Consider the following 22433-nt stretch of genomic DNA (forward strand, 5'->3'; position numbering starts at 1 on the left):
TTCTAACAGACTTTAGGTTAGCTATTTAACTACCATAAGATGGTGGGTGTTTCGGAAAATATATTATAGTATATAATAAAAGGTTGGTGATTACTTATCCGTAACCAATATTTTTTGATTAGAAATACATACCTATATATCCGTAATACAAATAATTCTGTCAATAACATTTAAATACATATGACAATTCATATAATGAGCGGGCGCGGGGTAATTAAATTATATGGCAATACAACGTTTGTCGTGTCAGCCCTGGTATATATAATAACGAAAGAGTCATCGGCTGAGCAAACGAAAATCCCTTCGGTAATTAAATTATTGGATGCGCAGTTTATTATCTTGTTAATTAGTTATACCAGAAATACATCGTCTGAAAACATAAAAGGGTTTTAAGTGTGATATTGAAATATTAAAACTTTCTCCTTCATGAAGTCTCATAAACTTTTAATGTCTTTGAAAAGTTCAATTAATGTCACAAATAATACCTTACCTACGTTTGTAAAATAATAAGATCTTTCTGATATTTTCAAATACAAAACTCGTAGTCGAATGTATGGTTTAGAGCTGAGACAAATACAGAAGCAGGTTAATATTTACACACTAACTAGGACGATTTTACACAAGAGAAATATACAAGTTATTATTATAACATGTGTTTCTGTAAATGATTAACAAGAGATTGTTTATGAGTAAATTTCAGCGGACAAATGTCGCATGTATATGGTTTATCACCGGTATGTATTCTACTATGTCTCTTCAATTTACCAGTTTCACTGAAACTCTTACCACATACGATGCATGGGTAAGGTTTATCACCGGTATGTATTTTACTATGTGTCTTCAAATGACCAGATTTACTGAAACTCTTACCACACATATCGCATGCGTACGGCTTCTCACCGGTATGTATTCTACGATGTGTGTTCAAATGACCAGATGAACTGAAACTCTTACCACATACATCGCATGCGTAAGGTTTGTCGGCGGTATGTATTCTAATATGTCTCTTCAAATCACTAGATTGAATGAAACTCTTACCACACAGATTGCATCGGTAAGGTTTATCACCGGTATGTGTTCTACTATGTCTCCTCAATTTACTAGTTTCACTGAAACTCTTACCACATACATTGCATGGGTAAGGTTTTTCACCGGTATGTATTCTACTATGTGTCTTCAAATGACCAGATGAACAGAAACTCTTACCACACACATCGCATGCGTAAGGTTTATCACCGGTATGTATTCTACTATGTATCTTCAAACTACCAGTTTCACTGAAACTCTTACCACATACATTGCATGGGTAAGGCTTTTCACCGGTATGTATTCTACTATGTGTCTTCAAATGACCAGATGAACAGAAACTCTTACCACACACATCGCATGCGTAAGGTTTATCACCGGTATGTATTCTAATATGTCTCTTCAAATCATTAGATTGAATGAAACTCTTAGCACACAGATTGCATGGGTAAGGTTTATCACCGCTATGTATTCTACTATGTGTCTTCAAATGACCAGATGAACTGAATCTCTTACCACACAAATTGCATGGGTAAGGTTTATCACCGGTATGTATTCTACTATGTATCTTCAAACTACCAGTTTCACTGAAACTCTTACCACATACATTGCATGGGTAAGGTTTTTCACCGGTATGTATTCTACTATGTGTCTTCAAATGACCAGATGAACAGAAACTCTTACCACACACATCGCATGCGTAAGGTTTATCACCGGTATGTATTCTAATATGTCTCTTCAAATCATTAGATTGAATGAAACTCTTAGCACACAGATTGCATGGGTAAGGTTTATCACCGCTATGTATTCTACTATGTGTCTTCAAATGACCAGATGAACTGAATCTCTTACCACACAAATTGCATGGGTAAGGTTTATCACCGGTATGTATTCTACTATGTATCTTCAAACTACCAGTTTCACTGAAACTCTTACCACTTACATTGCATGGGTAAGGTTTTTCACCGGTATGTATTCTACTATGTGTCTTCAAATGACCAGATGAACAGAAACTCTTACCACACACATCGCATGCGTAAGGTTTATCACCGGTATGTATTCTAATATGTCTCTTCAAATCATTAGATTGAATGAAACTCTTAGCACACAGATTGCATGGGTAAGGTTTATCACCGCTATGTATTCTACTATGTGTCTTCAAATGACCAGATGAACTGAATCTCTTACCACACAAATTGCATGGGTAAGGTTTATCACCGGTATGTATTCTACTATGTATCTTCAAACTACCAGTTTCACTGAAACTCTTACCACATACATTGCATGGGTAAGGTTTTTCCCCGGTATGTATTCTACTATGAGTCTTCAAATGACCAGATGAACTGAAACTCTTACCACACACATCGCATGCGTAAGGTTTATCACCGGTATGTTTTCTAATATGTCTTTTCAAATCACTTGATTGAATGAAACTCTTACCACACAGATTGCATGGGTAAGGTTTATCACTGTTATGTATTCTACTATGTTTCTTCAAAGCACCAGATTGACTGAAACTCTTACCACACACACTGCACGGGTAAAGTTTATCACAGGTGTGTATTCTTCTGTGGTTCGTCAAATGACCAGATTCAGTGATACTCTGACCACATTCATCGCGTGAGTATGGTTTCTCACTATTATGTTGACCTGCACCTTGCTTTAAATAACTGCATTGATTAGACATTGTACCGCCAACATAACTGGATTCGGTCATTTCACATGTATTATGTGCCTTTGAAGCATCAGGTTTGCTGGGCGTTGTTCTAGTAATATTATCCGATTGAGACTTTTTAACTCTATATATTATTTTATGTTCTTTCAATCCATCAGATTGATTGGTTGTTTCATTTAGGATACTGATATTAGACTTTGTATCTGGATGTATTGTATTTGATCTCTGGGAAGCAATAGTTTGAGTGTGCGTTGGTCCATTAACATTTCTGGAATTTGGCTGTTTAACTGAGTTGAACGAAGTTCCACTCGTATTAATTATGTTGGTCATTTCTGCGTACATTTTATCGTAGTGTTCATAACTAGCTGCTAGTCGTATAACTGTAAAGTACAAAATTATATTGAGTATTTCTCAAAAAAAACTTGAAATGTTTGAGTATTTTGTTGAATCGTGCAATTTATAACATACAATGGCTGAAGAGGCAATTAGTTAGTCTATGGTAAGACTTTAATTCATGTCATTGCATGCAATGTGGGCGTTTTTTAATTTTTGTGTACCAAAGTTAATTCAAATTTTGTAATATGGTTTGTGTACCAAGGTCAATATTTGACGAAAAAGAATTTTTGACAGCTAATTGATATTTATGGGTAAAATAATCATTATAAAAAGCAAACTGATTATTGCTCAATGTTATTAATATTTGTCACATCTTAAGCATCTTTATGTTCTACGTTTGCCATGCGACTCTAATATATTATAAAATAAAATGTCATCATGCAAATGCAGTATAGAAATAGAACTTAAAATCAATGCAATTAGATCAGATTAATACTTGCTTTTAAAAATGTACAGTGCATCTTAAAAACACATAACTATTCTTCATGTTTTCTGAATGCCACTTGTCGTGAGACACCCGTAAAAATGGGATATTTTCAATTTAAATATCTAATTATTTTATATAAATATATGTAACAGTTATTAAAGCAGTAAAATAATGAGTCGATTTCGTGTTTATTCATACAAACCAATAATTTCACATTCAAAAAAATGCCCTCACGTAAACATGTTTACTTAAACACGATTATGATGAAACAGAAAATCTTTTAACACCAATATTCTTATAATACAAATAAAAAGAGATACATATAGGTTTATATGTAATATTTATCATCAATAAAAGTAAAGACTCACACTGAACACACAGACAAACTGATAAGTGAATGACACTCTCTTGGAAGTATTCATAATCGTGTACAAATGTATAAACACACAAATATATTTTATATTTAGTCTCAATAATATAGACAGTAAAATGCCATGATAAAATAAGTTAAGGCGAGGTTTTCCCAACACTTTAGGCAAAAATTCCTAGATCGCTGCCGCGCAAAATTATGATTACAACATTATGGGTATCGTATCCAAGGTTCTGGAGGGTGCAGAGAACGATTTTGTGATCATTTTTAAAAAACAAGATGGCCGCCGCTCAAAATTTTGATTACAACATTATGGATATTATGTCCGAGGTTGTAGAGGGTGTAGAGAACGGTTTTGGGATCATTTTTGGAATCCAAATTGAAATCATAATTATGTGCGGCGGCCATCTTGGATTTCAAAAATGTTCCGAGAATCGTTCTCTGCACCTTCGAGAACCTCGGCTACGCTACCCATAATGTTGTAATCATAATTTTGCGCGGCGGCCATCTTGGATTTCAAAAATGATTCCAAATTCGTTCTCTGCACCCTCGAGGACCTCGGACACGATATATATATTGCTGAAATCATAATTATGAGCGGTGGCCATCTCTCATAAATGCCTTTATATTTGGTGCATCATAATGACTAGCAATGGTTTGCAGAATGATGTTAGGGCTACCCCGCAACCTCTTAAGCAATGACGCGGTTCTTTTGCGTTGGATGGCATGGAAGCCGTCCACTCTCGCATCCGCGAATATTGCCGAATCAACCTGAAACCATTGTTGTACTGAACGCGAAAGGCATTAAGCGTTCTTTGAGTATATCTGACCCACAGGCTGCTCGTATAAAAGGTTTGACATTATGCTTTGAAAAGCGTTATCTTTACCTGACTGCTACATCGAGCAAACCTGCGAGCCAGCATATTACTCCTCACCGCCAGTGCTCTGCGTTCTCTCTCAATATCCATTTGGTCTTTGAGGTCTTCGGTGACGTAGTGTCCAAGGTACTTAAAATGGTGAACTTTCTTAAGCTCAACACCATTCAGCTTGGCGGAGTATTACATAAACTTTTACCGGAGACTGAAGACCAAATAGTTGCTTTTTTGGCAATTATATTTGAGCCCACGTTGCATCGCATAGCTTTCACAGATAGCTAACAGCTTTCTTATAGAGCCAACACTTGGACCCAGCAGCACCATGTCATCCGCGTAGCTGATGTTGTTTATACAAACACCATCAACCGAGCAGCCGACACGCTCGCTAATGAGCCCAACTATGAGCTCGTTCACATACAGATTGAAGAGCATGGGTGAGCTCAACTACCCCTGCCTCACCCCGCACTCCAGCCTGTACGCATCGGAGAGGCTGGCCGGCCCACCTTACATTGTTGGTCTGGTTAGCATACCAGTACTGAAAGAAACGTTGCACCTGTGTATGCACGCCAGTCTTCTTGAGTTTTTCCCATAAAAGATCATACGTAACAAGATTAAAAAAACAATGCTTTTGATAAATCAAGGAAGCATGCATACACTGGCGTCCGCCTATTAGTATAGTATTGGACAGTGTGCTTTAGACTCAGGATGGCAGCTTCAGTAGAAAGTCCGGGTACAAAACCGAACTGCGCCGCATGAATATTCACATGTTTTTGCAGTTCCGAGTCAAGCACACTATCCAATACAATTTTTTTTTTAATGGAATAGGAGGACAAACGAGCGTACGGGTCACCTGTTGTTAAGTGATCACCGCCGCCCACAATCTCTTGCAACACCAGAGGAATCACAGGAGCGTTGCCGGCCTTTAAGGAAGGTGTACGCGCTTTTTTTGAAGGTACCCATGTCGTATCGTCCCGGAAACACCGCACAAGGACGCTCATTCCACAGCTTTGTAGTACGTAGAAGAAAGCTCCTTGAAAACCGCACTGTGGAGGACCGCCACACACCCAGATGGTGAGGATGATATCCTAACTTGTGGCGTGTCGTGCGAAGGTGGGATTCGGCGGCAGGAATCAGGTTAAACAGCTCTTCGGAACACTCCCCGTGATAAATGCGGTAGAAGACACACAATGAAGCGACGACTCTACGCAACGCCAAGTGATCCAGCCGTTCACAGAGCACTGTGTCCCCGACAATTCGAGCTGCTCTGCGTTGCACGCGGTCAAATGGATCGAGCTGATACTGGGGTGCGCCAGACCAGAGATGACAGCAATACTCCATGTGTGGCAGGAACTGCGCTTTGTAGAGCGCTAGTATGTGGGCCGGCTTGAAGTATTGCCGTGCTCTATTAATGACGCCCAGTTTCTTTGAAGCCAATTTGGCTAAGCCTTCCAGTTGACCATGAAATTGGCAATCGCTCGAGATTTCGAGACCCAGTATTCTGATAGTAGGCGAGGCTTTGAGGGAAGTGTTGTCGAAGAGCGGTGATACGACAAATGGGGTTTTTTTTAGTGGTAAACGCGCATACTTGAGTCTTCTGGGGGTTAAATTGGACAAGGTTCAATTTTCCCCATTCCGCGACCTTCTCAAGAGAGGACTCGATAGAAGACACAAGTTTCTCCCGGCACTGGTCGACGATTACCCGAGAGAGACCTGCCGTATACACTGGGTATACGGCATCACCAGTGCTGTCGTCTGCATAGCAATGAATGTTGGAGGTGTCCAACATATCATTGATATGCAGAAAAAACAGCCTTGGGGCACTCCAGTATTCACGGGCTTCGGGTTCGAGCAATATCCGTCGACAACGACCTGTATGCTGCGCCCAGTGAGGAAGCTGGAGGTCCACTTGCACAAGCTCTCGGGAAGCCCATATGATGGAAGTTTGGAGAGGAGCGCCTTGTGCCATACACGATCAAAGGCCTTCGCTATATCCAGGCTAACTGCCAGGCCTTCCCCCTTGCTTTCAATAGCCGCTGCCCATCTATGTGTTAGGAATACCAGAAGATCACCTGCCGACCGACCATGGCGAAACCCGTATTGTCGATCGTTGACCAACTGGTGACCCTCTAGATATACTAAGAGCTGACGGCTAATTATGCTCTCCATGATTTTGGAGAGCAGGGAGGTAATATCAATAGGATTGTAGTTTGCCGGATCCGAACTGTCTCCTTTTTTTTTGGATCGGATGGACAAGGGCTGACTTCCATAAGTCAGGAACTACGCCTTTAGAATAAGAGTGCCGGAATAAACGCATTAGCACCGGCGTCAACTCAGGGGCACACGTTCTAAGCATGATTGGAGAAATGCCATCCGGCCCGCTCGACTTCCTGACGTCCAACGAAAACAGAGCTCGCCTAACAGTTTTCTGTCTGAACTGTACTTCAGGCATAGAGCTCTGACACCGCGGGATGGTCAGCGGTGTTTTTCCGTTGTCGTCAAGAGTCGAGTTGGAGGCGAAAAGACTGCACAAGAGATCGGCTTTCTCTTTTACCGAATGGGCCAGGGTGTCATTCCTCATGTGCAACGGCGGCATGGACGGCTGGCTGAAGTTACCAAGAGCAGCTTTCGACAACGACCAGAACTTGCGTGTTCCGGTCGGGTAACTGGAAAGCTGCTCGCCGATTATGATGTGGTGTTTTGACTTTGCACGGGCGATTTGCCGCTTAAAAAATCTGGAGGCACGGTTGTATTTCCTCTTAAGAACTGTACAGTTCGGATCCTTTGCGCCCAGCGCCGCAACCCAAGCTCGATACGCCTGTTTTTTGCAGTCAGATGCTGCTTTAACTGACGCATCGAACCAGGGCTGTGATCTGTCACCGATGGGTACTACAGAGCTTGGTATAAAAATATCCATGCCCTGCAGTATCACATCGGCTACTGCAACGGCGCAGGCACTAGGATCATCCGAAGGGAAACAAACCCTGCCCCAAGGTTAGGATGCAGAAAAGGAACGCATCCTATCCCAATCTGCTGACTTGTAGTGCCAAACGCGGCGGGTCGCGGGTGCGACGTTGGCGTCGGATAGGCACTACACTCCTGACCAGGCAATGGTCGGACGTTCCGAGAGGGGCATCGACAAAGACCTGGTAACCATCGGGATGTGTAGTCAGCAGAAGATCCAATAAGGACGGCATATGGCTATCCAAATCCGGGAGCCGCGTTGGCAACTCGACCAATTGGGACAGACCATACGCCAATGCAAAATTATGCACAGATCGCCCTGCGTAGTCTGTGGTACGTTTCGTGGTATGATTCCTGCTTTGTACTTGTTTGCTAAGATCTTACGTAATGTGAGCCCGAGAGACACGAACACAATACCTTCTTTGACAGTGGTCACGGGCGTACTGCTGGCTTGAGCGAGCATGCAACCAAAGCGTCGCGTTTGGTTTATTACGAAAAAAATTAATATAAAACAATTCACAAAGCGTACTCGTATTGATAAAACCCATAAGGAAAATTTATAAATACTAATAAACTATCGAATAAAATAAGTTTTGTGTTTATAGCTATCATAGTTTTATTATAATATAAACAATTCAAATAAAAAAGACTATTTTTCAAAAAAAATATCTATTGAGATTTTTTTACGTAATCGTGTTTTCGAAACTGCGATAATTTAGATAAAGAAATAAAGATAAACATGTAAAGAAATTTGAACCGTAGTATTTGTAGAAGTATTTTAAGTAGATTTTCAAAAATGTTACTTTTTTGGACTATAGCGCCTTAAGGCGACACTAAATGCCAGCGACCTCGAGCGATATGAGTTCACGGCTGTGGGCCCGCCATCTATGTAACAAAGCCAATATTTTCAAAATTCTTGGGTGGAAATCAGTTACTTACAATCCTCGTTATTCACTACTAATCTGAATAAATAAACCTACACAAAAAGTACAAGCTATAAGAATAACTTTTCTGAGAGAAGTACCAAAAAATGCGTCACTCCATGCCAAAAAACTTGTTTAACTTCAAAGAAAAGTGGTAGTTCAAAAAGGCTCGACAGTGTTAACTATAACTAACAGCAAGCATAGGTTGCTAACCTACCAATAAGACTTAAGGATATGTGTAACAAGATTAAGTAGTGTTCATAGCTCGAAATGCTATACTTTCAATAATAATCAATAATCATGCTTTCACTTTCATTTATTTATTTTTACTTTGCCTATTTTAAGGATATATTATTTTTAATATTACATATAAGTAGGTAGTTACCGAGTAGTGATGTAGTTTTAACTTGGCTATGCTATGCATTCGCAATAAGTAACTAGCAGATCATGCATGGTTGTGCAATTATTTTTATTATTATTTGTCGTGAGGTCCTGTATAAGAGAAGAAGTTCATTAAAACGTCGAGCTGCTGAGTCTTACAAAGCATATCTAATACGCGTATAAAATAATATTAAATCTAATCCGCTTGAATTCTGGAAGCACATAGCAAGTTTTCGTTCCATGGAATTCTATCCCTTCCAATGGAAATCAACGCGTGTTACGCCTATACCGAAGAGTTCTGATAAATCCGATGTTGAAAGTTATCGACCCATAGCAATTCTATCTTCACCAGCTAAAATATTTTAAAAATGTTTTCCACAGACTAATTTATTAATTACAGGTAGCTAAACTTCTTAATAATGCTTAGCAAGGTTTCAGATGCAGAAGGTCAGTAAATTCAAATTTGTTAACGTTTACAGAATTTACATCAACACAATTAGATATGCCATTACAAGTAGATGTGCTTTACTTTGATTTTCGTAAGGCCTTCGACAGGGTTAATAATGACATCCTGCTTGCTAAACTTTGTGCTAAACGCTTCTATCCAAAGCTTCTTAATGTCTTATCTGACTATCTCCGTAATTGGAAGCAGTTTATTAGACATGGAATTTATGAATCGAACCTCTGGAGTGATTCAAGGCTCAATCCTAGGACCTTTATTATTTTTATTTTAAGTACCGCATTAATGGTAAGATCTGAAGTGGACGAAATTCAATGAAAGATCTGAGTGTGACATTTGACCAAAGCTTACGTTCCACGACCATATAATAACAGTCACTCGAGAGTCGTTTATGAGACTAGGGTTCGTATTGAGGAATGCGCGCGACAGTACCCTTGTGCGTAGTAAGGTTGAAGCGAGCTCGTGCGTATAGAATTCCTACGAACTATTCCTTATGCTGGAGAAAGTACAAAAAGCATTTTTGCGATTCCTCTATAAGAGGAAACTGGGTTACTACTCGTACTTGTACCCGATGGCGTATCTCGGTTGCCTCGGATACAACACTCTTGAAACCAGACGGGCTCTCAACCAGGCTCGGGCAGACCCGGGGTTAATAGATGCCCCTGATATTCATAATGAGCTGAATCGATTGTATACACCTGACAATTATATTCGTAGTAGAAACCACCGTCTGCTGGCGATACCCGCATGTCTCACGGTAGCACGCACTGCGGCGCCCGTGCCGCGAGTCTTTAAATTGTTTAATCACCTCGTAGAAGCCCGCCCTGATTGTCATCTATTTACTAATAGACTTGAGGTGTTGGTGCAGTTGTTGCTCTAACTTTGTGAGTTCTCACATGATAGCGTCTAGCCATAGTATAATGTACTTGATTAATGTAATTGGTGTCGAAACCGCTTTAAACAAAATAATTATAATAAGTTGATAAATGCAAAATATCAGATCTAATAACACACATTCATTAACATAAACTAAGTTTCGTTAAGTACCCATATCTAGTGTGCACCTGTCAATAAAACTAACATTAATACAGTTTAAAGCTGATATTTTTATCTATGTAATGACACTGTAAAAATTTATCAAAATTTGGGCCCAATGATCTATGGGAGAGATGGGCAGTCTCCCTTTGGATGATGCGTGGTTCAAAACTGCACCTCTGGTGATTTTGCCTTGCACCTTAACAATGCCCTTAACTCAACGGTTGTTAACGCTAAGCTCACCGTCTGATAACGCACGCCGCATAAATCTTGATATATTTATTCAAGTCTTCTGTTTTGGTTTTGTTTTTATTGAGCGATGATTATCCATTTGCAATCTCTCGGAAAGCAGAATACTTAATATTTATTAATAACTATTGGAAATTTACCGAGCAGGTGCCATAAAGAGAAGAGACTAAAAGATCATAAACATCATCATCATATCAGCCGGAAGTCGTCCACTGCTGGACAAAGGCTTCCCTCCAAGATCTTATCCATCCGTAGGAGTAAGGGACTTATAGATAATATTGAAGAAATATATTAAAATTAATAGTTATTTACATACATTAGGAATAAGTATCTCATATTTATCCGTTTATAAAGTTTTCATAACTGTATTCGGTTATAATACGTTTTCAGACATAAGGTAGTTTGATGAACACAAGACCGAAAGTACGTATGAACGAACGAAAGTACGATTTAATTACCAAATTCATCAACAGGTGAGTTATATCGACCGATATCGACGTGCAGGCGATGTGCGAACTCACTCCCGTAGTACACCATCAGCTCCGTATTGCGGGGAATAGTTCTGATTGTGCTGAAATATTTAACGAACTTGAAATAAACTATTATTGATGAAAGTAGTAATAAATTAAAGAATAAAAAACGGCGCTTCGTATCCTGTGGTGCCGTTACTCAGAGGGTAGAAAAGTCGAATATCAAAAGCTATTTCGGCGCCAAAGAGATAACTTATGAAATATTCATGTTTTAGGTCTTATCTCTTAGGTTTGGAATTATTTTCTTACAAAAATATAGAATGGCAATTGGTATAATTAAAATATACCTATTAAGTCGTTTAAATTAATTGGCCACTTATTTTGCCAAAACAATGTCAACGAAAATACCATGAACTGAATAAGTGTCTTACGAACGCTGCCATGACGGCTTAATACTTACTTACTTACTTACTTACTTACTTACTAACCTGCTTTTCGCTGTATATCTAAGTCAGTTAAACAGAGCCCTTCAATATATCTAATCATTGTATTGTAATTCAAAGTAGTTAAATAAGATAATATTGTGTCGGAAAAATATTAAGTTAAATATCACTCACAATTATTTTAAGACAACAAAAATATTTCAATAAATGGTCGTCATGCTAAAATAAAATTATTATGACTAATTTGACAGTTTTGATAAGTTTGAGACATCGCGGGCAGGAACCCCTGCTTGGGTAAGGACCACGTCCATATTTTTCCATGTCCCTCTGTTTTTGCATAGATTCATCCAGTCTATCCCAACAATATCTGATATATCGCCAGTCCACCGTCTTTCTGGTCTGCAAACTTTTCTTTTACTTTCTAATCCTTTTCTTCAACTAATCTTAGAGTCCCCCCATCTGTTTGTCCAGCTATATGACAGCCAAACTGCTCCAAAATTTCTGTGTTTTACGGACATTTAAAATACTTTATTCTTATGCTCTTGATTCGAGTCTAACTTTTTTATGTTATTTACCATTTGTATTGTTTTCATAATATAATATCTTTGTGTGTTCTGCTGATATTTAAGAGTTTCATTGTGGCGAAATTACTATAAATACTACCAAAGTCTTTGCTATTATCGATAAAAGCCATGTACAAAGAATTGTTGAACTTTAACATTATGTTAAACCTACATGCGCAAAGAGTTGGAATTTACTTGCCGTTAGACTTATCGCTCTGAATTTTCCTATGTCTAGTGGATTTTATTATATTATTATTATTATTATTATCTATTCCTGTTTTGTACGGCTCTTTTGTTCCTAGTACTATAATATTTAACAGTTGTCTCATGTAACGTAAGAACAGGTGCGTCTTATTTTATGCTTTGATTAGTTATTCCATCAGGATTTTGACCTATTTCCGCCTTTAGTTTCTTTATATGCTCGTTAACTTTTAGATCATACCTCAGTTTCAGGTACTTGGTGGATTGCAAGATAGTTTATTTTCTTTTTTTTCATTAAGTAAGTTGGTTGTTTGTTCTTTATAATCACGTCTTCTATTTGTGATGTTATATTTAGGTTCTAGTTTGTAGATCATAGTTTATGATGATTAAGTCCATTAAATGCTTTCTTTATACAGGTATTATCTTCTTTATTATTTGATTTATAAGTTTCTTTGTGTAATTTGCTTAGTTCTTCTTTCATAACTTTGACTTTTTTTAATTGAGTTCTGTTTATCTTTTAATTAAGGCTTCCTGTATCTCTCTGCAGGCTTTAGTCTTTGGACCCAATTTTGAAATCTAAGACGACGTGTGATATGATATAAGCAAACATTTTACCAGTAATACAATTCTCCTTTGTACTGGAACGCGACGAGGTTCTGTTCACTCCAATGTCTAGAGCAATTAATGAACCGCATCCAATTGGAGTTGTTCCCGTCTGCGGCGTCTACCATGTGCGAGGGTTTGTGGTCTTTGTCGTAGATCTGAGGATATCACCGACAGTATAAAACAAAATATAACATCAAATTCTTAAATAATGAAATAGATATGACATGATGAATAAATTTTTTAAGCATTTTTCACTATACAAGTTTTATAAACAGCTTCCATATAAAAAGTTATTGATATAATATTCCTTTTAATCACACTCGCCGTATGGCATGCATGTTATGTTTGTAGTTTGGTTTTGTTTAATTTTTTTATCATTCAGTTTGTTGCTTGCACATAAAAACAAGAGTCCACTACGGTGGACTCACATTTATATCGGGTAAGTGTAAGTATACATGCATCATAAAAAATAGAAGTAGAATTTGTGGCGTGTCATAATATAATTCTGGATATTGATTGCAGGAAGCAGTAAATACAAAGTGGAGTAGTGTTACGTTAGCCAGCGTATCAGTATCGTAGCGTGAAAATGAAGGTATCCCAAAAGGTAATTATTAACTTGTATTAGTAGACTCACCTGCCAGCAGTAGTTTGAAGCAGCGTCCTTACTACGTACTCCTCTGTATGGTCCAAACCGCACATTACGTGGTAGGGTTCTCGTAGCGAACACTCCCAAACCGGCGCCTTTTATTCCATGGTAATTAAAATTGGATCGTTTTACGTAAAAAACCAAAGAAATACAATAAAATGTATATATATATATATATATATAAAAGAGATTTACACCTATGTAGTGTATATAATACTTAATGTATTAACTCATCACGCTATTTCCTGAACCATAAAGTCCACAGACTTTCAATTTGGTAGAAAAATTCCTTTCGTGGAGTGCGCATAAGAACGACCAATACAATGCGTGTTAACGACTAGTGGCGTTATCTGTACATCAGTGATTCAGATATATAATGTTTGAACTTCTTTTTTCATTTCAATATTCTTATTGAAAAGCGATGAACTTAACAAACTTACCTCTAATAGTGGATACATTTAAATGCAGAAATACTCTTGGTACGGTCAGGGCTGCCCTCGGTACTATCGGGGGGAGGTTTGTTACGGCAGGGACCTGAACGTAATAAACTTATCTTAATAAAGTTTTGTAATACCGATTTTTATGGAATAGGACAATTGAAAGTGATCACCGCCTATAGTCTGTTGCAACATTAAAGGAATAGCGATTGCCAGTACATGCATAGTGCTCAGTTTAGGGTGAGTTAACAACCCTGTCAAAATGAATCCTGTTATGTATATTTATTTGTCTTCAGCATAAATTTCACGTGCCTCAATGTATATCACGGGCAGTGCTCAGAGGAGCTTTTCGGGTTGATTCCAGCGGCCGAATTCCACCACCGGACTTTACGTCAAAATGCAAAACCACCCGCATCACGTTGACGTCTGTATTCCACAACTGCGCGTATTGCAAGAAATTTCTTGCCTCTGTGGAATCAATTACTCTTTTCCCGAACGGATACGACTTAGGGACCTTCAAGAAAAGAGCATACTCCCACCTTAAAGGCCGGCAACTCATCTCTTGACACCTGGTGTTGCCGATGTCCATGAGCGGCTGCCTCACCACTTCCTATCACGTGAGCCTCTTGCCAGTTTGCCTCCTCTTGTATTAAAAAAAGTGTGTGTAGATTGATACACCTTCAGTACTGATAACTCGTTTTCTGTTTTTTTTTATGGTTTATTAACTTTTTTTACTGACCCAAGTAAAATAAATGTTTAAGTGCAGAAACTACGTATGACTATATCTATTGAATCACTTTGAATTTGAATTCTTTATTTCGTAAAATGCTGAATCTGTTAATTGATATAATTAATAATAGTTAGTAAGTTTATTTGGTTTTAAAAGTTTAAAGAAATCTTGTAACTAATAACAATATGGACTAATACTAATACTTCTCAACACTGGTATTTTCTAGACACCGTAGAAGCAACACTTCCACATTTAAATATTTATTTGTAAAAAGAGATATACAATCCCCAAGTCTACTGCTACCATAATTTTACAAACCCGTTTCAACAAATGGGACTCTGAAAGAGAAGAAACGGTACAAGTATCGTTCCCAGTTGATATGGTGGCAGTACGCCGCACAAGAGACAGTAACTGCACCTAAGTTATGAGTAGGTATAATAGTTTCCACTTACCTTATCATCCGGTATGATCAGTAACGGGCCATGTATAGCGCAGTATTCGTACACATAATCTCGACACGAAGGACAAACTGTACACAATATAATATTGTATTATTGAGTCATATTTCCAAAATACATACTATTTTTACTAATTGACAAGCTTCAAACATATTAGTCTACCCCGTTATTTTAGTAGAATTATACCTTAACATACATAAATACATATATAAGTATGAAATATTCGTTTTATTGCAATAGATACTTCGAATTGATATAGAACCTTCATGGTTTGAGATTTTTGAGTGAAACTTATTTCACATGATACTAATGTTCTTTGTCTTTTAAAAAATGTGCCACATTCGATTATCGTCTTTTAGTTGTTTTTTTTTATTCAGCTTAGACACTAAAGATGGATACTTGATGGACGTGGAACTAACCCAGTAGAAACAGCTCGTAATTCAATGTTGTGTTTGGAGAAGGGACTGCTAATGAACGTACCGTGCCATTGTGGTTTAATCGCCTTAGTGATGGAAACTTTTATTTAAAGAACGAACCACTTGGAAGACCGCCCCACACAGCTGAATAACGAAGAATTGAAATAGATGGTGGAAGGCGATCCGAACGAAACTACCCAGATTTCATTGATTTTAATTTCAACCTCCCATTCGTTGAAATAATAATAATAATGAATACTTACGAAATGTTTTCATACGCGGCAACACATACTACTCCTAGATATTTTATATGTCTAACTAGAGCTTCTTGTTACTACTCAACCGATGAAAACATGCAAAGTTTGTTACTTTATTGTGCGTGCCTTGCTCAAATTAGGGATTAACAGTCAAACTCAATTTTTTTCGACGTTCTCACAGCTGTCACGGACTATCTAGACGTTTAATGATCTAAGATACTACATCTCCTAAGATGATGCTGAACAATCTTCAATGCGGCTTATAAAATATGTTCAGTGACTTACAAACATAGTCGTCGAAGGGCGGCTCGTCCGGTTCGTAGTAACTAATTCTTTGTTTCTTACGCAAGTTAAATCTTTTCATCTGTAAAATACATGATAATAAGCGAAGTCAATTAGTGAATTTATGTATCAGTCGTTGTAATAATATATATTAACTGTTGGTAAACATATTGCCATTTGCCGCCATTAGGTGTTGTAAGGCGAAAAGCTACACTCAAGGACACTGTAAGTAAGTGGAGCTTAGGGCAATCATAATATTATAGTAATCATTTTTTATGAACACAATGAGAAAAGTCTGTAGTATTTTGATTCATCAAAGTACTTTTGGTCAAATACTATAATAATATAGGGAATTCGTTTCTTTTTTAATAAACTGTATGCTAATAAGTTTCAATTAAATATTATTACTTTACTTTTAATTAATTATTGTAATAAGTAACTGAATACATACCTTGAAATTCTCCCTTGTTCCTCAAATTCAGACTTGTCAGAAGACTGAGAGTTGAGACTAGAATAATTAGAAATGGCGCGGGAAAATAGCTAATGGTTTTTAATTTTCAAAGGAAAAATATAGAGGTAAAGGCTTTAGTCTTAAACAGCCTCAAAAAGGGCCAGAAAAAAATGTTAGGTTCTCAATATTCCCTTCAAAACATTTTTTTTTTCATTTAAGAGCAACGGTGTATGTGCAACAGCCAATAATCGTGTTACGAAAATTATTATGATTCTTCCAATAATTAAATTATTTTCTGATTACAAACCAGAAAATTAAAGCTTTGTTGTTGAATATTAGTAATGTCATATTTTACTTGTTAATAATTTATTCTTATAGGTACAGTGCCAATAATGCCATGGCAACGGATTTTTTGGAGTTTACTCCTTAACAATCGATTTCCATATAAGGCGCCCCGTATGAGAAAAATATGGAGAGTAAAACCTACTCATGAAATCGGATAGTAACGTTTTTCTCATTTAAATAAAAACAGACTTTGTCCGTTTACGAATAGGCAACAATTAGCATTGGATTTCCCTGTCAGCGACCTAGCGTTACTTTTCAAAATTATTTTATGTTGCAATAAGAAGTGTTGTGGCTAATGTACGTTAGTTTCCTAAACTTTATTTAGATGGCGTTGAACCACAGATACCGCATGTAGGTAAGTTCGGCTCTTCAAACTTAGCCCCCCAAAAAAACATTTTTTTCAATTTTTGAATTTTCAAAATCGCATATCGTTAGTTCGTAGTTTGTTCTTAATTGTTCGCTATTAATAATTGTTTGTTCTTTTGTTGTTTAATTAAAAACATATCCTTTAGTTAGCGCCCACTACTTACTATTTGGTTCTGGCACTCGCTGGCCGCTGCCGCGGCACGCTACGCTCGGCTCGTGTGTTGTATTAACTGTTCTAACATAACCTTACCTAACCAATTTTAATGAATTGCAATTTTTTTAAATATATAAATCGAGAAGAGAACAATCAAGAACAAATGGCGAACTAACGATGTAATAAAAATAAATTAAAAAATAAAAAAAAATCTGGGGGGCTAACTTTCTTGAGCTGCTAAGTTCAAATGAAAAATTATACTAGATTAAACGTGATCGTGTGTCACTTTCATAAACTATTTTGTATTTCCATATCGAACAGTGAATCTATCGAGTAAAACGACAACATAACAGTTTTCGATAGATGGCGCTGATCACAGATTTTAATAATTAGGTACCTGACCATAAGAAAAATCACTATTAACTATGAAGTTAAATATAGTAATTTAGAGCATTTGTTATTAGCATTATTTGTTATTTTCTGGTTAACAGTTAATATTAATTGTTATAACTTTTAGCACCCACCACTACCACGGACGTTAAAAGTATTGATAAAAGTTACCATTACAACTAGTAAGTTGTTGTAAGTTTTAAAATCTTTATTTTTTTATTATTAATACACTTTTATTAGCTTCTGCTGTATGTCTGTTAGAAACTGACTCCTTTGAACTTGATTTTGTTTAGTACCTGTTCAAAGACCGTCGTTCTTGACGAGTAAGCTCCAGTCGTGCGTCGGAGCTGACACACACACTTTTTTCTTATAGCTCTATTGTATAATAAAAAAAAATGTGTGTGCGTGTAATCTTTACGCGCGATTGAAGTAAAACTTAATAATAATTAACTATAAGAATTATTAACAAATACATTAATATATTACATTCACTCACGTATTACTGAGGAGCTTTGTTAGATTCTATCCTATTTTTTTCTTGGAAACGCTAAAGATATAACTTCATCTTTAGAGCCAACTTGGCATTTTATCTAAAATAAAAGAATGCCTCTATAATAAGTTATATTATTTAATCAAATGAGATTTTATATATTTTACAAATAATGATATTTATATTATTATTCATCAGAAAATAAACACTTAAACTTTTTACAGGTGAGGTCAATATCGGGATTCTTGATTTTCTCTTTTATGCTTATTTATTGATGAAAGAGTAAAATGTTCCTGGGATTCTGCCATTTTATTTGACTGATTATTATTTTCATTTTATATTCTTTTTATATTTCATTAATACGATTCGCACATTTTAAAATATTCTCTTATTAAATTAAATAATTGATAGTACGAAACTGAAGGTTATATTATTAGCACATATTAATATGACGTTACTGAATATTAACTAATATGGCTGTATGAGCTTGAACCCTTTGCCTATCCTAATTATGGACGAAGAAACCACAAACAAATAAACGAATGTTGCAAATGTCAGAAAAATTCTGATAACTTATATATTATTACAAATGTAGTAATAAATAACCAAATTATACACTTGGAGATTTTCAAAAAATATAACTGAGCATATTGAAATGTTTTTTTTTTAAATCCATTAAATTATAACGGCTTAAAAAATGTTTCAATTGACTTTTTTACTGAGCGTTACTTCCGTCAGAAAATAGTTTTTGTAATAGGTACCTCCTCTTCTTTTTTTGTGAGCCAAATTGATTTTCGTTACTTAATTAAGTTTAGTTATTATACAAAATGTCAAAGTAATTTTCAAAGAATTTTTTAATGCTGACGGTTTTTAAGTTATGATTTTCTGTGACCACAGACGAATAAAAAACGAAAGACTCCGCGCCATGATATAAAGAAGTGCTGCAACATTACGCTAGTGTGTGTGCAGTTACGGGGGATACCAGATAACACAAATTCTTTCCCGTTATTAGTAATAGTATTATACAGCTACGTTACTTGTAACTCCGATTTTTAATAGGTATCTGATAGTCAGATTGTTTTCTAAAATAAAAATAAATATCGTCATATTATGAGTAAATAAATAAATAACATAAACAGTTACACCTTGAAAGTAACGATTGCGGGTTTGATTCCTGGGCCCGTGTCTTGTTTGCAGTATCTTTGTTTTAACTGATATAAAAATTTTTAGTTAGTTTCTTATTTTTAAGAATACCTACACAAAATTCATTCTTAAATTAGTTTTTTTGCCACTGACGAGGTATCAAATAACTAGATTTTTAGAGAAACAACTACCTATGTTCTTTATAGTGATTTGGTTGCTAAGTAATTACACATCATATAGTAACACTTACATAAAGGGTAAAGGGTCTTAAGTTCAGTTCTCTGTACAGCGTCATCTTCCTAAAAAGACAAAATTACAATTCATACTTTGTCCGTGACAAATGCGGTCTGCCATCAGTCCGTCATTTTTGTGTCCTCTAAGACACGTCTCTCCACAACGCCAAGTAATGGAAATTTTCACAGAGTACTGGATCCCTGACAATTCGAGCAGCTCCGCTCAAATATGGATAATACAATACTCGTTATGTGGCCGGAACCGCACCTTATAAAGCACACAAATACGGACCGGATCTAAATAGTGTACCACACTACTTTAAAAAATTGTTGGTAAAAACTAAAACAAATTACTGGGCATATGAGACTTGACATCTTATGTCTCAAGGTGACGAGCGCAGTTGTAGTGCCGCTCAGAATTTTTGGGTATTTTAAGAATCCTGATCGGCACTGCATTTTAATCAATCAATTATCATCAGCTGAACGTCCTGCTCGTCTCGACCCTTATTTTCATAAAAAAAAAAAAATTATCTACTTAGAGTACCATTAAAATATGGAATACCCGATTTTTCGGATAATGTCCCTGTTTATTTTCCGGTCACAGTGGATGTTACAATCACGCGTTGTGGAGGTTTTGTGTTACAAACATCGAATTAATTTGTATTATGAAAAGAACAAAAAAAGTGTGATTACTACTATTCTATCGGTGAAATGTAATTCCTTGACACTTTTTATGCTGCGTAGTATTGTTTTTACACGTTTTCACAACGCGCGACGGCATTTTTAAAATAATTTATTGAGACGCAAACTGATCTGTCACAGACGATGACAAGTCTCATAATGGCCGCCTGTCGGCTTGTATTAGTGTAAGTGTGTGCGTGGAGCTATAAATTTAGACGTTCATCGGCTTGTTTTGCTGCTACACTGTTATGTAAGGTGACACGGAGTCCTTAGTTTTTTACTAGTCCGTGTCTGTGACATTACGTTTCGACATATGACAGTCGCTAGATAAAATTTTTGATAAAGTTCAATATCTTGCTAAAAACCTAAAGGCCGGCAACGCATCTCCTGACAGCAACACTTGCGGATGTCCATGGGCGGTTGCCTCACTTCTCCCCATCCCGTGAGTCATCATTATTGAAATACAACTGCACAGTAAGAATAAAAAGAAGCCTGCTGAATTTTTGAGGTGCGGAATTTTGATTTCCATTTAGTGATTTAAAATCCTATTTTGTATAAAAATATAAGTTAGTATATGCACATTAAAATTTTTAAGGTTTCTCTATTGTAACATATGGTCATACATTTTTTCATGAGATTAAATTTTTTTTTATGAAAAAAAAGGGATGAGATGCGCAGGACGTTCAACTGATGGCAATTGCATTTGCATTGCAAAAGCAATTGATACGCCCTACCCATTACAATGAAGTGCCGCTCAGGATTCTTGAAAAACCCAAAAATTCTGGGCGGCAATACAATTGCGCTTGTCACCTTAAGACATAAGATGTTAAGTCTCATTTGTCTCATCCCAGTAATTGCACTAGCTACGGCACCTTTCAGACCGAAACACAGAAATGTTTACACATTACTGCATCACGGCAGAAATATGCGCCGCTGTGGTACCCATAATCTAGCCGGCTTCCTGTGCAAAGGAGCCTCCCACTGGTTCGTCATCATCATCATCATCAGCCGGAAGACGTCCACTGCTGGACAAAGGCCTCCCCCAAAGATTTCCACGACGATCGGTCCTGCGCTGTCCTGGTAAATAGACAAAAAATAAAAACACCATAAGCTTTTTACATTTTTTAATAAATTAACATAAACAAAACTCTATGACATAAAACTAAAAACATTTCTAAAACATCACAAAAATTAGCAAATAAAAATGTGGGCATCAAAAACACTCATTGAAATTCACAAAAAACTTCATAAAATAAAGGAAAGAAAAAATAAAAATTAAAACAGCACTCATTTGTTTTCGCATTTAAGACAAAAAATTAAAATTGATAAAACTCAAAGTTAGTACAAACATTGAGAAGTGTCACCCAATGCGCTTCGAACATATTTTTGTGTCCTCATTGATTAACATGTACCTAATATGTAAGTACCTAACTAATATCATACTCAAAATCCAAATGGAGTTTATTTGTTCGCATTTAACTCCTTATCTAATAATTTTGTAATAAAAATACATTGGGTTCTAACTAACTATAGGTTAGCTATTTAACTACCATAAGATGCAGGGTGTTTCGGAGAATATATAGTTTATTATAATTTAATGTTGGTGATAACTTATCCGGAACCAATATTTTTACTTAGAAATACATACCTATATATCCACAATACAAACATATCACAATTCATACAATGAGCGGGCGCGGGTTAATTAAATTATAAGTATGGCAATAAAACGTTTATCGTGTCAGCCCTGGTATATATTATAATAACGAAAGCGTCATCGGCTGGGTAAACGAAAATCCCTTCGGTAATTAAATTATTGTAAGCGCAGCTTATTATATAGTTTATTAGTTATACTAGAATCTGATACATCATCTCAAATCACAAAAGGAATTT

The 22433-nt window shown here is 36.5% G+C and overlaps 1 protein-coding gene and 1 long non-coding RNA gene across 2 annotated transcripts; both read right to left on the reverse strand.

Annotated features, from left to right (window-relative positions):
- Positions 1-589: 589 nt before the first annotated feature.
- Positions 590-2643, reverse strand: LOC126965481 (zinc finger protein 658B-like). Its single transcript, XM_050809113.1, has 3 exons — positions 2635-2643; positions 1255-2377; positions 590-1170 (listed from the first exon to the last, which is right to left on the reverse strand). Exons 1-3 carry the CDS (start codon positions 2641-2643, stop codon positions 644-646), a joined length of 1659 nt encoding a protein of 552 aa, XP_050665070.1. The 3' UTR covers positions 590-643.
- Positions 2644-2910: 267 nt separating this feature from the next.
- Positions 2911-16371, reverse strand: LOC126965431 (uncharacterized). The gene is made up of 7 exons (XR_007729536.1): positions 16291-16371; positions 15327-15403; positions 14148-14241; positions 13696-13802; positions 13071-13216; positions 11237-11349; positions 2911-3081 (listed from the first exon to the last, which is right to left on the reverse strand). It is a non-coding gene; the product is annotated as an uncharacterized LOC126965431 (long non-coding RNA).
- Positions 16372-22433: the final 6062 nt, after the last annotated feature.

Source organism: Leptidea sinapis, chromosome 7 (genome assembly GCF_905404315.1).
Source record: "Leptidea sinapis chromosome 7, ilLepSina1.1, whole genome shotgun sequence".
Lineage (NCBI taxonomy): Eukaryota > Metazoa > Arthropoda > Insecta > Lepidoptera > Pieridae > Leptidea > Leptidea sinapis.